This window comes from Bactrocera neohumeralis, chromosome 2 (genome assembly GCF_024586455.1).
Source record: "Bactrocera neohumeralis isolate Rockhampton chromosome 2, APGP_CSIRO_Bneo_wtdbg2-racon-allhic-juicebox.fasta_v2, whole genome shotgun sequence".
Classification (NCBI taxonomy): Eukaryota; Metazoa; Arthropoda; class Insecta; order Diptera; family Tephritidae; genus Bactrocera; species Bactrocera neohumeralis.
In genome coordinates, this window is record NC_065919.1 from 69,788,516 (window position 1) to 69,813,250 (window position 24,735).

The 24,735-nt window shown below is 37.3% G+C and overlaps 3 protein-coding genes across 3 annotated transcripts; all 3 read right to left on the reverse strand.

Annotated features, from left to right (window-relative positions):
- Nucleotides 1–1,959: 1,959 nt before the first annotated feature.
- On the reverse strand, nt 1,960–5,848 carry LOC126765206 (odorant receptor 82a). The gene is made up of 6 exons (XM_050482824.1): nt 5,310–5,848; nt 5,052–5,235; nt 3,044–3,389; nt 2,837–2,941; nt 2,579–2,731; nt 1,960–2,499 (listed from the first exon to the last, which is right to left on the reverse strand). Exons 1-6 carry the CDS (start codon nt 5,668–5,670, stop codon nt 2,449–2,451), a joined length of 1,200 nt encoding a protein of 399 aa, XP_050338781.1. The 5' UTR covers nt 5,671–5,848; the 3' UTR covers nt 1,960–2,448.
- Nucleotides 5,849–12,596: 6,748 nt separating this feature from the next.
- LOC126768032 (uncharacterized) lies at nt 12,597–13,507 on the reverse strand. Its single transcript, XM_050485891.1, has 2 exons — nt 13,493–13,507; nt 12,597–13,412 (listed from the first exon to the last, which is right to left on the reverse strand). The coding sequence occupies exons 1-2, from the start codon at nt 13,505–13,507 to the stop codon at nt 12,597–12,599; spliced, it is 831 nt and encodes a 276-aa protein (XP_050341848.1).
- Nucleotides 13,508–21,413: 7,906 nt separating this feature from the next.
- LOC126762905 (uncharacterized) lies at nt 21,414–22,725 on the reverse strand. Its single transcript, XM_050479986.1, has 2 exons — nt 22,639–22,725; nt 21,414–22,574 (listed from the first exon to the last, which is right to left on the reverse strand). Exons 1-2 carry the CDS (start codon nt 22,723–22,725, stop codon nt 21,414–21,416), a joined length of 1,248 nt encoding a protein of 415 aa, XP_050335943.1.
- Between the last annotated feature and the right edge of the window lie 2,010 nt (nt 22,726–24,735).

The following is a 24,735-nucleotide window of genomic DNA, read 5'->3' on the forward strand; positions in this document are numbered from 1 at the left end:
GTTAATCAGCTGTTTTAGCTGCCACGGCCGGCCGCCATTTTGCTGAAATATTCCACTCTTCAATCACATAAAATTTCACTGCAATTCTGTTAATGAACAGCGCATTATCCACTAATTTATTACGCCACACAAGTGTGTACTTACAGAATCTTAATATATAAACACATTTTAAATATTTAAATTTATTTAAGTAACATTTTCACAATATCAAGCTCTAAGGCTCACACTCAAGAAAGTAACAACTTCACCGGGCGAATGAACAAACGGAACTGAGGAAATTAAGATAATCCAAAAAGCAGTACGAAATTATATACAATTTCCTCTTTAAGTATGTCAAATTTTGAATTTAAGCTCCCTAAAAGTATGCAATGGTTGTTAAAAGATAAATATTAGAGCACAACTATTATAATACTGGTAATAAACTTTGCTACTTGGATCCAAATCTGAATTTGTATAACAGTTTTTAAGTTTCCTATATCACTTGATCTTTTATTTTCCCATTTTCGTGTTAAGATGCGACGGGTAAAAATAGATTGAGTAAGGAAATGTTATTTTTTTATTGCATTATTGAACAAGATTTTTCAATTTTTTTATACAATTTATTTATTCGTTAATGTATGCTATGCTAATTAAATTTTTCATAGAGCTTTTTAAAGGGCTTCTAAGAAAGGTTTTGACAAAAGCATGCTTATCAAAAAAATATCGACTATAAACTATTGGCTTACAAATCTTTATAATTTTGAAGAAAGTTATCAAGAGACCAAGTTTTATGTTAAAGTTTTCACATTAATAAAATGGTAAAGAGATTTATCTGACCGAACTTTGGACTTTACCGGACAGATGTATCAGAAAAACATAAGTGAATTTACTCCACACTGAACTTCTAATTATTGTCTCGCAAAAGTACACTACGAAAAAGCATTTAAAATGTATCATACTAAAGAAAGATTAGCTCATATGTGGCGGTATGTAACTCGACTAAATATTTAAGAAATTGTATAATAGTATTTGCATTTCCTTTTCACAGATCTTCTATTTCCTCAGTTGCCTTTAAGCATCCGTCCGGTTAAGTTGCAATTTTGTGTAATACGCACAATTTATAATTGTGTGATTGAAAGCTGGGGTTTTCTTTGAAAAAATTAAATGTTGTATATTGTGTGTATCATGTCAAATATGAGTTCTGTTCAGATATTAAAATCCTTTTAAAACTGTGTGTAAATAAGTTGAAGCATCTATAGAAGCATTAAGTATATTTCTTGGCAGTAGAGAAGATGATGCTAGAAAAAGCCATGCGAAGCATACATAGAATTACACACAGGGTGAGTCATATGAATTTGTTTTTCTATATTTAATCTTTAACCTTATTATATGCAGTACATCTGAATGTTAATAAGCACACATCGTCACCTAAAATGCAAACTAACGTATCATCAAAAAAAAAAGAAATTTAATTTTTTATTGTTTATGATTCACTACATCATATTGCATATAGGGAGCATAAAATTTTCAGCTTCCGCTGTCAGATATAACCAATAATAACCATTTTATAACCAAAATTCAAATTATGTTTCCATTAGTGGTTTCTAGTATATCCTTTTCATTCGCTTTTAATGAAACTATTCAAACATCAACATTTAATAGGACAAATAGAGATAATGTAAGAAAAAATTGCCTCAACTCGCTAATTTTTTAGCAGACCATTAAAGGTTTTAATCCAACCGCTGTTTCTTTGGAATATAATTTACCGTAATACATTTTCTAAAAGTATGGTAAGTTTCGAAAATTCTTTCATTATTTGAGGTTAGCAGCATTATATTTTGCTACTTCGTGAATATATCGTCTCTATTCGATGAGTGACTGGTAAACAAAATCTAAATCAGTCAAAGAGCTTTCCGCTGTTACTCGAAGAGCTAAAAAACTCGGAGTTTCATAGAATTTTAGATAAATATTGAACTGAAATCCGGTGTTATGCCGTTATATTTGCAGTGTGTATTCGTGAAGAGCATTGTCTGTTAAATTCCATTTCAAAGCCTGTCTTCAAAATTTCAAAAATAACAAAATACTGCTTTAACAATCTGGTCATCTATTAAATTTTATAATCGAAGCTTAATCTATTTAAACTCATCTAAACGTAAACTACGCATAATACTTAAAAGAGCAACTCGAAAGCCATAGAGAGATTAGATTAGATAAGAATAGACGTTAGGTCGCGGTGCAATCCTCATGTATTTATGTCATCTAGATAATTTTGCTACCAGTTTCATACTTCTATAACCACCTTTTCGAACGTATAAGTCCATACAAACTGTTGTAGAGCGATTAAGTTGCCTCAACATCATAAAAGCTGTCAAATTATAAATAAGCTTAAGTTAATCGCTGGCTTAGTTTTGGGCGACCCCGCCTTCAGCTTCTTCCAACAATCACTCTTTAACTGCTTTTAATCTCACACTACTCAATGGATTGTATGAAAGTGATGTATGACATGGCGGCCTTCAAAATCTGCAGATAAAATATTTATTATCCACTAACTTGCCACACAATTAAGTACGAAGACACATCACGTTTATGAAACACTTACGCTCATGAAATTGGCCAGCGAAGCCTCGTAGAAGCCGGCGCTAATAATGATCTCACGCTGTGAACGTAGCATCATCAGACGCAGAACGTGGCGATGACGAGGCGGTAAATTATACCATTGCGACATCTGAATGGCCGTACTCACGGCGGAGCTCTGCCTCGCCATAAATTCCGAATTTAATAAAAGCCGAGAAAGAAATTGCCAAAAAAGAGTAAAAGCAAACATATAAACGTAGTATAGTAACAACAAAATTTGTACCTCAGTTTTGAGAAACTCGGCGCCATAACAGTAAATCAGCAATTGCAGCAGAATTGAGCTGAGAAACGTACAATAGACCACCATCTCCATGATTACGCCCATATTCTGCAACAACAACAAGAAGAAGAAGAAAGTAGAGTAAATAGAGGCACATAAGCACAATAGTAAAATGGAACGTTGGGTGGTGGAGAAGCATTAGGCGCGTACCGTCACCAGCTGATAAATGATGACACACACTTGCAGCGATGTCATCAGAAATTGTCCGAAAATTATTGGCTTGAATACACGCTGCACGCTCTGCGCGAGCCCCAACAAACGCACGTGGTACTGCACGTAGATGCCAAGCTCCCGCTGTAGGAGCGCTTCGGATTTGTCGAATGTATTTGTCTCGATGAAATACTGCAAAGCTTGAAAATGACCACGCAGATTTGTGGTGAACGAAACAAAGAGACCATCCACAGATGTTGCATGCATCACCACTACTATGGTGATGAATACGGTGTAGATATAAGCGAATTGATAGCCTGGTGTAGACTCAAATTCGAAGGGGAACCTGAGTGGGCGGCAGAAAGAAATTTTGATTGTAATAGCTTACTAATGACTTGGAATTTATAAATGGTGAAATAAAAAGTAAGTGAAACAGTTATTAAGAAACAATCAATTTAGTAGTCTACAGAAAAAACTGACTCAAAGGAAAGTTTATAACAGAGAGTTTATAACAGAGAGACGAATTGAATATATTGATGATTTCCATGAACATCTGACTGTGACCACCTTGTGTGCTCACCGTACTTGATAACAAAAGTCCGGGATCTTTTTAGTTAGCCCATCAGGAGGTTCATGAAACCGGCTTAAAATAGTTAGAATTCGTTTAAAATTTATAAGACAACCCATAATTGAAAGAGTGAGCTTATAGACTTCCCAAACGTTCGAACCCTTTGCCAGTAAATAGTGTTTTTGTAGTGGCAACAGAAATCATTCCTTAAAGAATTTTGTAAATTTAGTCGGACGGACAGTCCTTGTCCGAATATAAATAAATCCGGGGCATCCCTAGTCACCTTGGCTCGACTGCCATGGGAATGAATCCCTTTGCCCCACTGACTGTCTAGGCAATGGCATTTAGGGTTTTTCTCATAAAAATGGACCTTCTACCTCACTAGTTTATATACCATAAACCAAACCTGATATCATAATTAATAAACATGGTCCTTTAAGCATTATTTGGAACCAGAGTATAAGTTTTTGTACTGTGTTGAAATGGTCAATCAGCCCGAAAGAAGGATATATATATTCAACAAAGCACACTCACAACTGGTTTAATGGGGTATAGTTATTCTTCTGGGTCAGCAGTTGCAGTTGTAGGGCCCAATTCCTACTCTTGCGTCCTCGCCTCGCACCCTGCAAACGTGAGTAATGCGGTAGCCAACGCGTCTGGAGCCTGGGGTCACGGCTAAAAGAGTGTAAGTTTCAGCGGAGCCACTTTGACATATTCGGTTTAAGGGTTCACTGAAGTCTAATTGCAGCGTCTGTTCACCAAAGGTGCGGCCGTGAGCGGGCGTCGATCTCGAAAAATAATGCTCGCAATATATATGCTTTATAATACTCGCCCAGCGATGCTGTGCGCTGGGCTTGGGACAAACCACGTAGAAACCACTTTTAATGAAGCCTCGGATTCAGCCTTAAAATCCAATACAGAATCACTCTTTCCATTCGTGCTACTTTGGACTAAGTAGACAATTGAAAAGTGAAGCCCTCTCCGACGAACAAAGGCCAAACTCTACCGGTCCCTCATCATGCCATATGGTGCAATGGCATGTACAGTGACATCATCTGATGAGTCGGCCTTAGGAGTGTTCGATAGAAAAGTTTTGCGGAATATTCATGGTCCTTTGCGAAATAGCGACGGCGAGTAATTATTAAATTAATTTATCTTCTGTCGATCAAATAGTTAGAGAGGTCTGAAGTTATACTTAGTATTCACTTTGAAGTCTTGAAGAGTTAATAGAAGATGATTTTTGTTTCAAAAAGTTAATAAGATTTAAGTTAAGACCCAACGAAGCTAGCATTCAAAAGACATTTTTTATCGGGAAGTCCATTGCGTTACCCCAAAAAAGTCACCTGGAGTATGAAAATGGAATTAGAAAACAACCAAATACACTTTTAAGTTCAAATGAAAGAAATTAAAAATTAAAAAGAAATTTCATATTTTCCTTACCTCATTGGCATTGGTAGCTCCAGCGGTATCGGCTTAGATTGAAATTTCGCCCAAATCATGCTAACCAACGGGTTTATTGTGAAATACAAGCCCGTGCACGAGACGCTATAAAAGTACAGTTTGACAAATCTCTTTGCTCCCACATTGGCTGTCACCAGACACCGTTTGGCACCCGCTTCTTGTACTGTGCAAAATAAAGCAACAATAATTAAGTGAAGAGCGAAATTTATGTAACACCAATTACACCCCGCTACTTACATTCATCGTACATGCGTTCGAACTCAGCCATTAGGCTTTTGAACTCGCGCTTGTACGTAAGAAATGTTGAGGTCTTGATGACCGTCAGCACATTGGTGAAGACAATACTGAGGCAAGCCGTCGCCAATGCCAAATCGTCGCTATGATAAATAATGTAATTCATCATTGGCAATTGTGCCGACACCATAAACAACAACAACAGCACATACTTCAATGCCTGGCAATGGCGAAAGCACCACCGCTGCCGCTTCGACTTCGATTTTTGCTCATCGCTCGACGACGCTTCATTGTTATCGAAGATGTCTTGGTGGCCCATTACACGCAGACAATTGCGTTGTATCCTAAATAAATCCTCAGGCATTGTTTTTCGTTGAATCGACGTCTACTTATGACTCGGTTGTGGTAAATATGGGAATCACCTATGACTACTTCAACTTCAGTGGAGGCGAGTCTCAAGCGGCTCTCGAGTGCTTGCGCGTTCCAGTCAGAGCTCTTTGTGCGTGGTGATATTTCACTTTCGGCTTTCTGATTGTCTATTCTGCTGCGTCGAGAGTTTTATTGCTTCACCGCGTGGTTTGGCATTTTCATTGTGCATTGTGCGACGCAATTATTTAAGGGTTTAAAGAGACACACAATTGACGTGTAATTAATTGTCACATTTGATGCGATAATTACTTGTTTTGTATGTCGCTGAATGTTGCTGTAATCATTGTATTGAAATTGATAATTTTAGATTTCAATTATTTAACAGTTATGCTTAGAGTATTGGCTTGGCGGGAGGTCTGTGGATTGGGTTCTAATTTTGTTTGTGATTACATGTTGACAGGTTAATTCCCGCGCACTATTGTTACATTTAATAACAGTTGCCGTAATTGCCATGAAAATCAAGCCGATAATGCAGATAATGACTCTCTTAAAAAGTTAATTGTTACCCATTGTCGTTCGAAACGGATTGCTATTAATGATGGCTTGTCTCAAACATAAACAAATGTAAATCGAAATTAATGTCTCTCATAACTTAAATTAAATCAAAGAGGGGCAGAGATAAAGAAGAATTGTGACAATTAATTTCAAAAAGCTGGAGATATGGCGAACATTTGCCGATAAGGAAATAATAATAATTAAAGTGAAATTGATGGTAGAAAGTTCAGGGTGAGGCAAATATGGTGGAGGTAGCGGTAGAAAGCGCTTCCGAAATAGTTTTGAGGAATGTCGCCTAGTTGCCATTCCTCAACCACGTACAAATCTGGAACCATTCCCACTAAGTAGACCGAACAGTCGTGAAAAGGCCATTATGTTCTTTCCACTTTTATTTTTAAAATGGATTTTGATTTGCCTGCAGAAATGAGATGCAATTATTTCGATATATTTCAAGTTACCAGTTACAGACTCTTTAAATTTGATTGTCACAGTTAAAAAAAACTTTCTTCTGATATTTGAATTGTAATGGAGACTTACAAGGGTTACTTGGGTTTCTTCGGGTAAAAAAGAGTCTTTTCCCAACAATTTTTTCACATATAAAAAATAAAATATTAGACAACCATACAACCATATACTATAAACAAAAAAATTCTGAAATTTTTGAAAAAAAAAATTTTAAACTCGGCCATTGCGACGCCATTTCAGGTGACACCTCGGAAAAAAGATGGCAGAATAACTCCTAACAGGATCATATAAAGTCAAAAGATACGTATTTTAATTAAAACCTTAACTTAAAACTTGGACAAAGGAAAACAAAACTAAAAATTCGATTTTTGGCAGACATTTTAACAGAAAAATTAAATTTCAGTGAAAATTTCGAGACATTTTTTTTTCAAATACTTGTAATTAAAAAATCTTTTTTCCAAGTCTTGAAAAACTGTATTATAAAAACCTTTGCAAAATTTCATGAGCTGAGTAGTTCTCGAGAAATCTTGCCAATTAACTTCAAAAACACAATTTCGAAAAAAACGCGTTTAAAGACGGCGCTCTTAGCCTAGCTAGTCTCGAGCGCAGAAGTTCTCAAGGCTGTAACTCTGAAACTATTCCTCGGATCAACTTGAAAATATACTAAAGATATTGTAGAATTTAATAACACAAAAAAAATATATATTTTTTAAACCCGTAAACCCATGTAACTCCTTAAGAAAGGGTTGCAGGGACAATGATCGGGAAAAAAGGTCACCCCTCTTATATGTATAACTAACATTCAACACTACGTTCACCATTTTGTAGCACTCGTACAATATGTTCGTTGCTTTAAAAGAGGCCACAAACTCGGTGATTCTCTCTTTATTTCTCTCCAGTGAGTACTCTCTTGAAGTTTGGGAAGTCATGCAAGTCGTGTGGAACCAGATTAAGAGATTAAGGGGGATCCGGAAGCAATTTTTCTGTCGTTTTCATTGTTTTGTGAGGCCGATTAAACAGTTATCTCTTCCTCTTGAAATTGTTCTGTTTTTTGCGACTTTGCTAGAGCTCAAAACACTTCCAGGTGCTTGCTGATAAGACGTATTGAGTCAAATTTTGGTATTAGAAGCATTTAATTAAGTTTTTATTAACATATGAAGTTCTTTTTTATAATCTTTTTCATAATACTACAATCTGCGCTGCCCAAATTGCTATATTTTATGAACATATTGTTTGTATTTCGAACGTTAGGCTTCGTCTTGTGCTTCGCTTACTTCCCCAGAGGTATTGGCATAGTAAAGCACATAACCCATACTGCTGTTTCTAGATAGAAGAAGATTCAATTACTCAGTACTCAATTCGTAGTCATAAAATGTGCTGTCTGAGTACCAATTATAAATGATGCTCAGATGAGATATTATTAAGTCAATAAAGTTTTAAGACAAAATGTTTTTTTTTTTATAGATATACCAGTGTATAAGCCTCAGTTTATTTGTATTTACTTGAAAAAGTGGAAATAAATGCAAAAAAAAAACGAATTTCTAATACTCCCCAACACGAAAGCCACAGGAGAGCAAGAGCTCAGAGTTCGAGCTCACTAATAAAAGTTCGAGTTTAGTCATCACATTCAATTTGTTATTTTTTGGACATCTCTTACACATTCATGCTTACATATGCTTTTACATACTTACATATAATATACCGTTAATCATTTCATATACACAAATAATGATCAGCTAATTCACCAATTATGTGAAGTTCTCTTAACAATTATAACTGATTAAGAAAGTTAGCCAATAGCGCTTTGACCCATTGGCAAAATCAAATGCGAAAAATATAATTAACTTTTGGAAGTAATAATTTAATTGTGTTCATAGCACATATGTTCAAATGGACTTATGTAGCGTTAGCATATAAGTCCATCATACATATTATATATGTACTATATAGTATGAATATTTGTTAGCAGCTGAGCTCAGCTGTTTGCTGACGTCAACTTCATTACTTCAGTACGCCAGTAATGATTAATGGTATATTTTTCCAAAGCAATAGCACCCGCATTACAGAAGAAATTATGTTAGCAGCAATAATTACTGGTTTTTGTATATTCGTAAAGCGTTTTCGTAGAGTACAGCGCGAGAGACTACACTCTGTGTGTGGTTTCATGTGTCTGTTGGAAGAATTGTTTCAATATCAGTGATGTATAATTGTTTCTGTGGTACTATAAAGATGACCTTTCTGCTTGATTACAAAATAATAAATAATAAAATTGTCATTCAATATTTTGTAAAATCGCTTTTTACGCTTTCTTTTTTTCACGGTTTGCATCTCCCTACTCTACTATATACATGTATAGCCTTAGTCAGAGTTGCAAAAATTGTAAGTATTTATGAAATTTTAGTTTCTGAAATACTGAGTTAGATGAATACTCTAAAACTGTTCGTTTAATCCGAATTTTGTAATATTGAATTTATTTATATATTAAATAACAGCGTCGTATCAAGTTTGGCGGTCGCCATCAACCCAAGTAAAACCAATATGGTTGTATTTACTAGAACATATAAAATCTTGTAATATTTAGGTCTCATCCTAGACAGGAAAGTTTCATGGAATCCGAATATCGAAGAACGAGCAAAAAAGGCATCGATTGTCTTATACTGCTGTAAAGGAGAGCGTGCAACGGGTGGCGCTCATCAGCATGTGTGGTGCACAAAGGTCGACTATAACCATGACACATAACGCCATCTTGCACATATTGCCTGTAAACATCGTCGGAAGGTGTATGGCTGGCTGGCTGGAGGCTATCAGACTCAGAGAATCTGGGTTCTTAAAAGAACACGTATCTGAACACTCGGATATTCTCACACACTTCATAGAGGATCACTTAGACCATGGAATCGCCAAACCGAACTCTCGCGACCCATTCTCTGCCCATATACCGACGAGGGAGCTATGGGTAGGAAGAATCCGTTGAAAGAAAGGAGCAGTGAGTTTCTTTACAGATTGGTCAAAGCTTGAGGGGAAGATTAGTGAAGGCGTTTAGTGTCAGGAGCTTTCTATCAATTCCACATTCAGACTTCTTGACTATTTCAGTGTCCTTCAAGCCGAGGTTGCAGCCAACACTTCCTTCTGAACTGTCCCGCGTTTGGGAGGTCAAGACATCTTAACGAACTGGCGGGAGTTGAAATTAAACGCCTATGCAAATTTCTATAGATTACTAAGCATTTTATCAATTTTTAGGTTCGAATAAAGGTGTTCTTCTTTTCAATGGCTTCACAAAGAATTAAATATAGCAGTCCACGTGCGATCTTCGATCAGCCATCTAACATGACCCTATATATTGCAATATTTTTTTAGTAAACAGTACACAGGTGACAATCTCAAAACTCAACTCTCAAAATGATATCACACACAATATCTATTAAACCTCTTAATCTGAAAGCTTTTAAAGCCAATGATACTTATTATGTGTCTGCTAATAATCAACCCGCATAGTATGAGCCTCTGTTAGTTCGACCTTTGGCATAACTTTCGTTTGACGTTTGCCGAAACTATTTCATTGAGTCGTACTTAAAACCTAAGGTGCCATCTCGAAAACTGAAAAGTAATAACACTGGTAGACACATAATTTGTGACATGAAAATTCTTAGGTATTTCTAACGCAGTTTGATACCCTGAAGTCAAATCTGAAAACATTATTTTTCTATCGCCCACAGTGAATTCTGTAACCTGCGGCTATAGATTTTACAATACTACTATGATCATAATTTCAATTAATTTATACTTCGAGTGTTTTTCGAATCGGTAAATTTTTTTTCTGTGAGTTGATAGTACTGTTAGTGACATCTATGCTAAATTTCACGTCAAAATAATCATTAGTATTTGAGATGCGCGTCGTTTTGTGAGGCTCTAAAAGAAAATTCTTCGATTTTTACTATGTCTGAATCTATTGAACGAAAGAGCGCAATAATGCACCATTCAATACTATGTACATTGGTTATTCCTGATCATCTCGCCACATTTTCAACTAATATCGTGCCGCAACCACCACATTCGCCTGGTTTATCTTCGTGTAACTTCTGGCTATTCAGCAAATTTACATGACCACTCCGAGCAGTGGCCAGTACGTCCGGCACTCACTCCGGGACAAAAAACCTCTAGTTGATCCCAAAAACGTATTACTACCACCTTTGCATATTAAATTGGGTTTAATGAAAAACTTTGTTAAGGCAATGAACAGAAATGGAAGAGTGTTCTTGTATCTGAAAGAAAAATTTTCAAGAGTCAGTGAAGCAAAAATGAAGGAAGGCATATTTTTGGGTCCGCAAATAAGAGAACTAATGAAAGATGAAACATTTGAGGAAATGCTCAATGAAACTGAAATGCGAGCCTGGAGTGCCTTTAAAAGAGTTGTTACAAATTTTCTTCGAAATTTCAAAGCTAGCAATTACAAAGATCTTCTGACTGAACTATTTACTGCCTATAAAAAAATGGGTTGCAACATGTCCCTTAAAATTCACTTTCTGGACTCTCATCTGGATTTTTCCCCAAATTTTAGGGGCCGTAAGAACATTGGGAACGGTTCCACCAAGACATTTCTGCTATGGAGAAGAAACGGACAAGTGAAGTGCCAGTTTGCTTGTCGATTACTGCTGGACATTGTCAAGGGATACTCTAAAAACAAAATGTCACATTTGGTTAATAAAATAATATAACAATAATAAATCTATCGCTGTTTTTTTTAAACAAAAATCTTCATGGCAAAAAAAACTATAGGTGATAGAAGAAATCTGTAGCTATTTTCTGCATTTGTGGCAATTTTTACATAATTAGCTTTTTGTTCTTTTCATGTCACAAAAAACAAGTGGATTTTTGTTTGTCAGTGTAATTCATCTTAGAAGTCGCTAAAGGTCACCTAAAATTGGAGATCTCCAAAACTGATTTATCTAGCATATTCAAAGCTAAAATTCGAATCCCGAATTTCTCGAAACTGTCGTTTTTAAAGTTCCGAATATGGCCCCTCTCGACCACTTCGTCTTTCAGTGCATACTTTTATGAAGTACGGAGATGCTTCATTAAAGCGAATCGAAAAAAATATCAGACAAGAGCAAATATTGATGTATTAATATTTGAACAAAACATAATCCGTGCACGGTATAAGCTGACCACAAAGAAGAAAACACTGTTGCTCTGCAAAATAAATTAATATTGAGCGTCTATCATTGCTTTGTGAAAAAATAATTAAATTTAAAGCGAATTGTAAAAGAAAGAAAAAAGGAGCGAGGGCTTAACCCATATACATCTAATAGACATACACACATGTATGTTTTAAAAGACTATGAATATTTCCAAATATTTCTGATCGCAGTTGATTGACAAACGCGCTGCAAACGAGACGCTTCGCATTACGTCGGGAAGGAGTAAACAATAACGCAGTGAGTGATGAAGTGGGGGTGTATAAGCCTGTCACTCGAAGCGAGGTATTTTCGAATAAATATGTTGCTACAATGAGTGAAGTGCGTCGATTGCGGTTGGAAAGCAAAAAGCAAAAAAGGGAAAATCTATGATTTTGCTACTTTGGCAAAGTCCCAAAAATTTGGCAATCCGCTATTGTAGCTGTGTGGTAGCTTGATGTTGCTGCATTAGTGGGTCACCGCTGTGCGTTGTAATAATAGTGATTTGCGAAAAACTTTTAATTTCAATTCATACAAAAAACTTATTTATTTCTTCAGCACTCGCATGACAAACGAAAAGTTTGTGCGAAGCAAAGTCCAAAAAATACAAACATTTCAACAATGCTCTGCGTTTCACTTGTGGTTCAACGCAAAGCGTAAAGCGATTATAAAAATATTTAACAACAATAACAGTACTAAAATATCAACAAACAACAACTATCTCAGCTTATTTGAAATTGGGTGGCAAGTATGCATTGTTACCGGCATGTCCGCCGATGGCACCACCGCCAATACCACCACCAATACCACCGCCAATACCGCCACCGATGCCGACACCAGCACCAGCTCCAGCGCCAGCATGAGCACCAGCACCATCGCCGCCGCCCAATGAACCGATGACCGAGCTGACTGGAGCGACACCCTCGTCGGTGACCTGGCTGCTGCCGCCGAGCGCATCGTATTGAGCTTGGATTTCCTGTTGGGCATGTTGAGCCTCCTCGGCGGTCTTGTACTTGATGAAGAACACTTCGGGTTTGGTGGTGACAGCGGGCTGCTCCAAGACTTGAGCGTCGATATCGGTGCCGTCGGTCTTCTTGTTGAGCACATAGATGACGGTCTTCTCTTCGTTGATGGCGGGTGTGATCTTGATGGAGGCCTTCTTTTGCGAACGGCTTGGTGATTTAATGAAGACTACATTGTAGTTCTTGCGTGGCACACCGACGGTGATGTGTTTCTCTTGGTACTGCTCTTCGGCATCTTCAGGTGCGGTATGGATGAAGAAACGCTTGGACACCACAGCTTGCTGTTGTTGCACGCCAGCACCACCATGACCAAAGAAACCACCATGTCCACCGCTAACACCACCGGAAACACCGGAAAGACCGCTGCCGCCGAAGAAACCGCCACCAGAGCTGGAGGACTGACCGAACTGACCGAAACCGCCATTTCCATGTGCGATGGCACCAGCAGCAGCACCAGCGGAAGCTGGGTTATAGTTGTAGCCTTGTGGCGCGGCAATGGCCACGGCGGACAAACACAAAACCTGTATGGATAAAATGAGAAAAGTTAGCGAAGCGTTAGCGGAACTCTATGCTGTGTATAATCCTCTGAAGACATGCTTACAATGAATCCACGCATTTCTCTGCTTAGGGTTTTTTTAGTTGGGATAGTTGTGGTTGTTGTGACTGAAGTTGTTTGATTTGCTTGAAGCTTTGCTTTGAACTGATGAACTGTGGCACGGCGTACTTCTTTTATACCAACGAAACCTCTAACGTCACATCACGCAGATGATGGATCCGACCGCGGCGCATCACCATTACAGCACACCACACACAACACCCCCCACCGCTCTGCACCAACGTGCCAGTCGCAACGCCTCCTCAGCATCCGCCACATGGTTGGGCTTAGTAAATTGTTTTAGTTGTTGCACTTCCACGCTCTTCGTCAGCTGATGGATTTCTTATCGCTTTTTGTTGTTGCCCGGCATTGTCGCTGCTGCTGTGTTGCTGTTGTCAGCCCTAGCAGCGCTGACTTTCGTTCAATTTTCGGCGCTCTGCTTGCACCAATCTGTTCCGCAGTAACCGATTTTGGGTTAATTACCCAGCTAGCCGCTCTCGCCGCGCTTCGTCCAAGGCAAGCACAGCTTTTTTGATTATCTAGCATATCGAAGGTATTTCTATTTTCAATCTACTAATTTCTATAAATTCCCAATGACCTGTGGCTAAGTGCGCTCGGCTGTGGCGCGACCGTTGCCAAAACATTTCTTCGGCTGACACCTCGCCAACATTGGTGATCAGCAGCGTGGATCAGCGATAAGCGCCGTAACATTTCGGACACAGCAAATGAGGTGGTGAGTAAGACGGTGTACGTGCATATACATATGTACGCGCTCATGTAGCGGCGCATAGAAACCCATGTCAAGCCTTGCGTCATCTGTAGTAATTATCCAACTGTTTCGCTTTAGTGTAGATTTCAACGCCACTATCATGCCACCCCGCTTGCCGCGCGTCTGCCGAAGCATTGGGTTACATACATATGTACATGTGTAATATAACCTGCGGCATTTGGTGAAATACATGCATACATACAGTTATGTACTACATGTCAGCGAATTTGTTTTAGTTTAGCGTTTAGCTTTGAGACATACATACATACAGAAATACCTATATACTTACATACATATGTACTCCCATACTATATATGTATATAGGCGCATATGTATGCAGCGTCGTTGTGCCTGCAATATTTAATTTGAATATTTTCCTTTAATTTATTTCCATTCAATTTGAGAAACTACAAATCATCACTGTTTTATTAGTTTTGGCCATTTTTGTTGCAAAAAAGCTTTCTATTGAAGCGCCCGCTTTGTCTTTGTGATTTTGTGATTGTCGATTAACTATAAACTGACCACTTATGAGCTTTAATTATAACTTTGTCTTTTCTTTGATTATTTTTTTGTTTTTATTTCCATAATTTTTGTTTGCTAGTTTTTGTGGTTTCTTTTAAATTTTTTGCGAATTGCGAATTTCCAATCGTTTTTATACTTATTTATATATAATTAAGATGATCTGATGCTTTAGCGACATTTATGCAAAATCAATACGTAAATATTTTATATAAAAAGTTAACAAATTAAAATAAGTTTTGGAACTAAGTCGTAAAGAAACACGCAAATTGACGGCACACATTAAATCATTTTGGTTAACAGTCAAAATAAATAAAACATATTTATCTTTGAATCATTCCAGTTGAAGGTTAGCTATTTAAGGAGCCAATTTGTTCGATACTTTACATAAATATTTATATAGTATATATACAGGGTGCGTCTTCGCTTGTAAAAGGTTTTTCAATAAGGACGCTATAAAATTAGCCCGATAAGGACACCAAATTTTTTCCCGTTCTTTTGACATTTCTCTTCAGTAAGGTTTGCCATTTCATGATCGAAAGATAAACGATCCAACAACGAGTCGAATTTAGTACAATTTACTACCGAAATTCGAAGTTAGTGACCTCAAATTTGAGGGCGCTACGTCCAATTTATGATCATCACAATCGTCTTCTCAGATCGACAAGTGAGCGTCTATTGGAAAAACTTGAATCCACAGGCACAGTACAAATTCCTCCCGCGCTAGTGAGACAAAGAAGTGCCCGTAGTGTCGATAATATTGCTGCGGATTGCGTATCAATTGAGGATGACCCAAATCAGTCTCTCACACCTCTTTCGGGCATCTCTGTGACGTCGTAATGGCGAATTTTGCGAAAAGATCTTGCCCTACATCTTTACAAGATCAAATTGACGCAAGAACTGGAGCCGCTTGACCACCAGAATTGGCATATGTTCGTGAATTGGGCTAAGCAAGAACTTAAAAAATCACCTTCAGCGATGATTCAGCAAAATATGCGTTTAATGGTCAGGCAGTACACACGTACTCCATGAGTCACCATTGCATCCCGAAAAAAGTACGTTTTGGTGTGGTTTATGAGTCGGCGGCGTCATTGAGTCTTGGCTTATACCAACAAGTCCGCAGCATCAGCCGATTTATGCTTGAAAACCGTAGAAAATTAGGTTCAGCCTCTGGACTTCTGAAAGCGTGCCTGTTATAAGTTGTAAACTTTGAATAACTTCACTATTCGTTAGACCGAAACATGCTTTCAAAATTTTCACTCAAGAACCCCTCACACATTCACATATATTCAGCTCAAAAATTCAGTGTGCATATCGGCAAAAACATCATGGCCAAAAGCTTGTCTGAGAACAGTACTCGTCGTGTAGTGACGAACTTTGTTGAGCCCAGACCAGTGAGAGGTCATCAACAGAATAAACATGAATCAATAGCGAAAAAACTCAAAGCAGCTAAAAAGACTGTTGCCCAGAATCAACAAGAATTAGACTCATTTCGTCAATTCATTCGGAGCTTTCGGCTCATTGGTATTACTGAAAATGATTGGTAGATAATATTGAAATTCAAATAACGCAAAACAATCTCCGGATTGCTAGATATACGATTAAACAGTCGGTCAAATCGCTGACACTGTAACTGAAAAAAGCTTCGTGTCTTAGGGATTTGGGATCCATGAAATACCATTACATGAGCAAACAAAATGGTACAGCCATTAAACATCACTATCGGTGGAAGTTGGTAAAAAAACGGCTTGACGTATACTTGTTTCAATAAGACAGCGCATCGTGCCACACTGCGAAGCATCAAAAATACTCTCTACCTTTGATACTTAAAAGTGATGACATTCACTGAATCAAGCCCATATTCGATTCTCTTCTACTTATTCTTGCAAAATCTTTTGAAAAGTAAAATGTACGCCAGCAATCCTTCTACCATTAACGCGCTCAAGGCAATCGTTTTACCAACATGATTGGCATACCGTTCGAGATGCACGAAGAAGCAATGAAAAATTCAGCTGCTACTTGATTAAAGCATTCCAAAAATACTCATAATAAATCGTAAAAGCGATTGTTATATTTCAGAGTTTTAAATATTTATACAGATGACACACCCTATAAATATTATAAATGAATATAAAATAAATAAAGTAATTTGTCTTTGTTTCGTCAATAATCATATTGCCATTTTTTCGTGCATATCCAATGCTATAAATCTTTATTTGAGCGCCGAAATTTTTTATGACTAACAGCCATTATTGGCTTATTGGATTGTACTAAATCGGTTAGATAAAAGATAACTCACTTAATAGCCAATAAAGGCTGGCAACTTTCGATGTTAGCATCCTCTAAAACACTGTAAATAGCCTGATGCTTTGGGAAGCCAATATAGATAGGTAATTATAAAGTATACCGTACATATGTATGTATTAATTTCGAAGTCATGAGTAAAGAGCTAACAATGTGGAAAAAAGTTTACTTAAAAGTGATTGTTTTTCGTCACTTAATACAAAGCTTAATTATGGAGGTTTCGATATGAAATAAATTCTCTTGAATTGCACCAGTTATTCTTAAAATGTTAGCTTAGAGCTATGATTAATACATGTTGTTTGCCAGGCCACAAATGTGCAACATATAGTTTTTGACAGATATAAGGAGACGTGAGTTTTTAATAGTTTGAAATAAATGAGGGAATACTATCAAACTAAAGACACTTTTGGTAAATAATAATATGTTATTGATATACTATAATGGTACTTCAAACCTTTCAATTAATCGGTTTTCTCTAGATCTCAATAGCCCTTGAAAACAATCAATAGATATACCAAATATTACTTAAAATAGAATAGTTAGAGTTTGTCGACACTTGCTACCGACTTTATTCCTTACGCCACGTTCTGTAGGTCTCCTACCAATAACCTAAGATATTTTTTAGTTCACCAAAAAATGTATTACACCAAAGTAACTTTTCTCATCCTTATCTCAAATCGACTGGTTGATATTTCATACTACACTTGAGCTATCACATATCAATCTATCATGTGGCTTTTCAGATAACACGAAATTTTTAGATTTTTGAATATTATGTTAAACTTTTTAGACCTATACATAAAGTATAAAGCAAAATCAAGATTAATTACGTATATTGTTGCGACACCATTTTTAACAAAAATAAAGTTATGAGCCTTCAAAAATATAACAATTTTTCCAAACTTTTAAATGATATTTCTTTCTTTATAATCAAATTTAACTCAAACGGACAAACAGATACATTTTCACTGCTTTTAATACAAATATTTGTAATCGTCTCGAAAATTGGCTCCATAGACAATACAAACAACCCGATTTCCGATTCCAATTTTGTCGGCGGGGGGCCTTTATTGCCTTCAGTGAACTTTGGATTTTTCACTTTTCTTTTTTGAGCGCCATTTGCTGGTTTCTTTCTTATATCAATCATGCTTTTTGCGGATAGGCATTCATGGCTCGGTACCTGATGGATTCCCAAATTTTCATGAACCTATTTAATAGTCCTTCATTCATGTCTTGTCATATTTTGGACATATCTATTTCACTATTTTGCATTTAGTGGTTGATTTCCATTTGTTCAGAGATATTTGTTTAAATTGCATATTCAGCTGTTTCTGAAACGTTTCCCGTATTGTCTCCGACTCGTGTAGAGAGATTCCAGACTTGGCTGACTCCTCTGATTTTTCGTTGCCGAAAGTATTCCTATGACCAGGAACCCAAATTAAGGACCAGGGGAGTTGATCTGTCAGGGAGCATAAAACCTAAACCTTTGTTGATTACTGTGGAATTTATCTTTGGCGCTAATAAAGCTAACAGTGCCACTGTCTACCTATATAATAAATATTGTATGTATGGTAGCTTCCTATATTATCCCGTAATATTTCAGTAGAACTCTACAGGCTTTCTCTATGGCTAGCACTTCTGCTTGGAAGATGCTACCAGAGTTTTGAAAACGGATGAAGAGATATTAAGATCGTCAGAGTATACCCGTGAACATATAGTACTTCGCAGTACATTTTGGACCCGTCGGCATATATTCAGATATATTCTGCTCCCCTTCGAAACCTTTTCTCTATTCACGTCTGCAAGGTATTCTCAACTGGAAGTCAACGCTAAATCCAACCTTTGGAGAATATAGTCTGATCCATTCAGATTTGTTTTGAGCTGGTTCATGGTATCGCTATATTCAGAACTATTCATGTTCAATTTCCCATCTCCTTGGTTCTTAAAACAGAGAATGGTGTTATTTTTCAATTATGGTTTTGAAAGACAATCCATGGCAAAGTCTTTCTATTCACTGAATTTTCAGTAAAAAGATTTACCAAAAGTAATGCAAAAATATCTTAATAAGATACAAATTAAATCAGATTTACAAATCATATCGCCATAAATCTGAACAGCACAGAGTAAGAATTTTAATTTAATTTAAGACATCTTTCTGCCTAATAATTAAATTTAAAATTTTCGAAAATAATTAAAAATTCGACGCATCTACAGTTCAAGACAGTGTGCTACTAAATAGTCTTCAAACAAAAATTAACTAAACACTATTAATTTAGTGTTGTTGTTGGCTGGTGGCTTCGCAGTGAATTTTGTATAAAATTGTTCATGAAAAGTGTGTCTGCGCGTGCAAGCCCTCAGCAAGTTTAACCTTTACATGTGTTTGTAATTAATTACGGTAATATAGGATGCGCAAATTGGAAAAATAATTTCAAAATATTTTTTATTTTCAATTTCATTTTGTTTCATATTTCATGCCCACACTGAAATGAATGTGTGTGTATTTAGCACTTATGTACACGTGTGTGCGTTGGCGCACACGCAACAAAAGTTTTTAATTAAATTTAATACTTTTGTCTTTTTTATCAGCCACTAAAATGTGTCACCTGTGACAGCAACTGTGTCTGTCATACTTTGTGCCAATAAGCTGAATGACAAATGTCAAAAAAGTTTATGATAAATTGACAGTTACCATAGTTTTAGTTTCGTTTTTCTCCGCAAAATTTTATTTTTTATTGCGAAGAACTAATTTATAAAAAATTTCACTCTTTGAAAACTAATATTTCAAATTAATATTAATAAACGCATAGTTGCATGTTTGAACTAAATTAATATTCAGCAAAGTTACAGTTATAAAAAAGCTTTGCTGCTAAAAAAATTCATTAAAGTAATTTGTCAAATTTCCTCTCTCTCTCATCACTGTCACTGCTTAGCTTTTATTTAGCTTTCGGCTGTCAGTGCAGTTATATTTTATGACACGAAGCTTTACTCAACGCTTCGCCACTTTTTCGCTCACAATACTTTTTTTTGTTTTGGTTGGTGAGTCTGGCCTTTAAATTATTTTGCGCTTTTATTGCTTCACAAATTTAATAGAAAATCATAATTAATCATTTGTGTTTCGATTTTCTGCAAATTTTTTCTACACCATTCACTTTTTCCCCCCTTTTAACCTTATTCGTGAAATTTCGATTATATTCATACATAGTTTTGTCTTTGTCGGTTACGCATCGCAAATTAATTAAAATCTTCATTAAATTTGATTTCATGTACAGGCGCATTCAATTGACGGACTTGAACTTTCTGACAGCGTAAATTTGTATGGGGCAACTCGTGTGAGGAAACTCAAATTGTAGGTTAGACTATGAAGGTACCCTGAAAGTGCATAGACACGTTTTTAGTAAGAGATCTTTTCGCAATCATCATTTCACAGTGCCACTTTTGGGCTTCATTGCATGCTCCTGGTGAATTCATTTTGCGAGAAAAAGGAAGTTCTTGAGCACAATGAGGAAGAAAACTTGCTGTGGTCAAGCAAATGTAGAGAAACTAAGTTAAGTCGAAGGCATTTCCTTGTTTCCTAATAGTCTGGTCATATGGAAACCACTAACAGAACTTGACATAAGCTGTGAACTGAAGTTTCGACATAATGTATTTGTTGGAAAATAATGTTCCTAAAGTAATCTCATTACCTTTCTCGACATTGAAGGTGTCATCGAAAGACCCTAAAAACACTAAAAAGGAAGAAAAATATTCAAAAATTAGAGAGTTGCCAAAAGTACTTCCATTTTTGATAGAATTCCTCTCTATTTACCGAACGTAGCCAACAAATAAATTGCTAGAGGTGAGATGATCTACGGCTCATGTCAATGTCCTAAATTTGGTCAAGTCCAGTTCGCTATAGATTGGCTGAAAGAAACAACAAAGCTTCGTTACCAGTTAATGTAAGCGTCTAAAACCCAAGAGCACGTAACATAAAAAATAATATTCTACCGGGTCCATCTCGGGGAAGGTAAATGGTCTGTACAAAATCTGAAAGTGCAACTTTTGACGGGACATAGCACCCGTCTAGTTTTGTCCCTAAAACCCAGGTACACTTTTTATAGTCTCACTCGGACCCGCGAGAACTTTTAACCGATAAAAAGGATGTATTCGTATTTTTTTTTTAATCTTACTATATTTAACAAACTTAACCTAAGCCGCAGAGCATGGCTATATAAAAACAACAACAAAGTCCTATAACAAAAACAATATAGCAAATATTCGAATGAAACTATCGCGATGATAGTGTTCACATGGCAACAATACGAGCACAAACGTCGACGAGCGAAGCAATGAGCGTTTTCATTGACGGAAATAATATCTGGATGGTGGCAAATAACCGTTATTTGTGTTGGCAGCTTGTGACAGCGATTGCTCAACAATCTGCAACTGTTCCTCAGGCTGTGCGGTTAATTGTTGGACGCCAGCAGCTGACACCACTGAAATCTGTGCGGACTGCTGCTCATCAGCTGGGACGGTAGGAGCTGATTGAGCTACCTCGGAGGCAACGGCGGCCTCGGCTTCTGCTTGCTTAGCAGCATCGAGAGAACCAATGACGGAGCTAACCGGAGCGACACCTTCATTAGTGACTTGTGTCGAACCACCCAAGGCGTCGTATTGTGATTGAATGGTTTGTTGCGCATGTGCCGCCTCTTCGGCTGTCTTATACTTAATGAAATATACTTCGGGCTTGGCGGTGGTGGTGACCGGCTCATATACCTGTGCATCAATATCGGCCGCATCTTGTTTCTTGTTCAGCACATAGATGACGGTCTTCTCTTCATTAACGGCGGGCGTGATTTTAAGTGACGCCTTCGGTTTGGACTTGTCAGAGGACTTAATGAAGACAACATTATAGTTTTTACGTGGTTTACCGACGGTCACATGACGCTGTTGCACTTCCTCATCATCGTCTTCAGGTGCGGCGTGCAGATAGAAACGTTTCGAGATAACAGTTTCGGGTTCGACGATTTGCTGTTGTTGTTGAAAGTGTTTTTGTGGTTGTTGTTGTTGGAATTGCAACTGTTGTGGTATTTGCTGTTGTGGAGCATACTGCTGTGGAATCAACTGTTGTGGCTGCTGCTGCACAGAGTTTCCACCGGCTAAAGTGGGGACCAAGTAGCGTGCCTGCGGTTGAGCCACAGAAGCCTGCGATTGACCTACTGAAGCCTGCGCAGTAGCAGCAGCACCAGCGCTATTAACCGCAGCATATTGCTCGTTATTGAATCCAACTAATTGTGGCTGAGTGTTGAGCTCGAAGTTCGGTGCCAAATTGGCTGATTGTACGGTCATAACGGTTTGCAGATCCTTCAAAAAGTCAGCAGTTTTCGGTGTCATAACACCAAACTGGACATGCGGCTGTGACACCATACGCTGCAACTGTCCACCAGCAGCCGTTTGTGCGGCATAATGGTATCCCTGCTGTGGCGCGGCGGTGGTAGCGGCAACGAAGACGCAAAAAACCTATATGAAGAAAGATATTATAATAAATATTTGCTCAGCGCCTGCTCCTGTCTTCCGCACTTACAATAAATCCACGCATGTTCATGCTTGCTTGGTTGTTGCTGGTTGAACGATTGTGTGGGTTGTTATGTACCTCGAAGTTATCACACATGGTTTTTATAGGCACACTCGGCGCAAATGTCGTTTGCTCCACAAAAAAATCTTTATTAAACGGTAATTTATCTAACAAGCTCCATTCAATTGCACTTCATTAACAACTCGGCGTTAATGCGGCAGGCGCCGTGAATAAATGCCTGCGCGTGCGTCGAAATGATCAGCCAAAAAGAGAGGGCTAAATCAAAGTTGATGGGCGGCATCTGACCGGCGGCTGCATGCCTCAGATCTCCATTCACATTTGCTTGTTACACATTTATACATTCGTGTTCATAATTCAATAGAAATATTGTTTACATTTGCCATCACGGTGGCAGCTAAGTCATGAATTAGAAGCTGATCCCTTTATTGCTGATTCATGAAAATCATCTTCAAGTGGTGATTGTGTTAAAACAAACTGAGAGCAGTGCGGTGCTTGTAAAAGTGTCACTGTTTATGCTTTGGTATTTCATATTTCTCAAGATATTTTTTATTCTTAAGTGGCGCTATACCTGCATACTTGGTTCTTATCAATATTTCAACCAAATTTTGACATCTTTAACAAAAATATAAATTTTAAAGAACCAAATTAGCTCAACTCAACAGGTCTTTAAAGTACATTTTGAAATGGAAAGTACTTCAAATATAAAAATTTAATCTAAGAAGAATTCTTATTTGAGTAGAGTAGAGTATCAAGATCATATAAAGAATCGAAAATAAATGATTAAAAACACTGGTAAGCCCGACATAAAAGCTCTATAACTTGAAATTCAACTGAGGGGACTTAAAAGTTGTAAAATCTTCTATTTCGGCAAGTACGTAAGATTTATTCAATTGTGATGAAAATAACACAGCAAATTTTGAACTTTAAAATATCAACTAAAGATTCATGGAAGTTAAGCTGCTCTGAGGTAAATCAATCAATCAATATCAGATGGCGCTACTAGCTTGTAGCTACTGTTAAAGTTTCAGTCGAATCGGGTTTGGTTTGGCCGTGAATGGATTCGATTTTAGTGTTTTGAAGGGATTGTGCACTAAAAACAAATAGAGCTAGCCTCTCCTCGATGGCAAACACTGGTTTCATGAAAGTACAAATGGCCCACATTCAGCATAAAATATTGCACATGAGAAACTAGCGATTGTCCCCATAGACTTTACATTTTACATAACCCCACAGGGAAAAGTATAACGGTGTGATATCATAAGATCTTGGTAGCCAATAGATCGGTTCATAACGTGAAGTTATCTGCTCACCGAAGTATTCTTTCAATAAACCCATTGATTAAGGCAATGTGTGGGAAGTGGCGTCGTCTTTTTGAAACCAAATGTCGCCGAGATCACGAGCTTTAATTTCAGACATCAAATAGTCGGTTATTATGGCGCGATAATGGTGTCATTGACAGTTACGTTCTTACCGACGTCATTTTTGAAGAAATATGGACCGATGATTCCACCGGCCTACACCAAACCGTATTTTTCTGGATGAAATGACAGCTCTTGAATATCTCCAGCTTGCTCTTCGTCCCAAATGTGGCAGTTTTGCTTGTTTATATATCTATTGAACCAGAAATGGGCCTCATCCCTGCAAAAATTTGGCTCGAAACGTCGTATCTGCTTGGAACTTTTCAAGAGTGTATAGAGTAAAGCGATATCTCTTGAAAGATCGAGCGGCTAAGTCGTTCCATAAGTCAGGCCGAGTTGCTGTGAACGGCGGCGAATCGACTTTCCAGGTCTTCGTGTACACCCTCAGCTATTGCTGCTATATTTTTAAATAGGTAGCTCACAAAAACGTCTGGATGTATTTTTTCTATTATGATGGAAACTTAATACATAATTTTGATGTTACTTTAACTCTTTTAGAATTACTGAAGTACCGATTTCCAAAAATTTAATTAAGTAACTTTCACTGTAATCAGTTTAAAGCAAAAAGTTCAAAGACAAACAAAAGAAATTGAAAATTCCATTTTGAACTTCAATATTTGTGCCACCCTGCTTTGAAGGGTCAGCGTTATCGCGATTTTTGCCAATT

Excerpts from the sequence above, each read along its gene's own strand:
- LOC126762905 (XM_050479986.1), bottom strand. The coding sequence starts at position 22,725 with ATGTGTGATAACTTCGAGGTACATAACAACCCACACAATCGTTCAACC. Across the intron at positions 22,575-22,638 it reads TGAACATGCGTGGATTTATT|GTTTTTTGCGTCTTCGTTGC; the intron begins GTAAGTGCGGAA and ends TTCTTCATATAG.
- LOC126765206 (XM_050482824.1), bottom strand. The coding sequence starts at position 5,670 with ATGCCTGAGGATTTATTTAGGATACAACGCAATTGTCTGCGTGTAATG. Across the intron at positions 2,942-3,043 it reads TCATTTATCAGCTGGTGACG|AATATGGGCGTAATCATGGA; the intron begins GTACGCGCCTAA and ends TTGTTGTTGCAG. Across the intron at positions 2,500-2,578 it reads CGCTGGCCAATTTCATGAGC|ATTTTGAAGGCCGCCATGTC; the intron begins GTAAGTGTTTCA and ends TTTTATCTGCAG.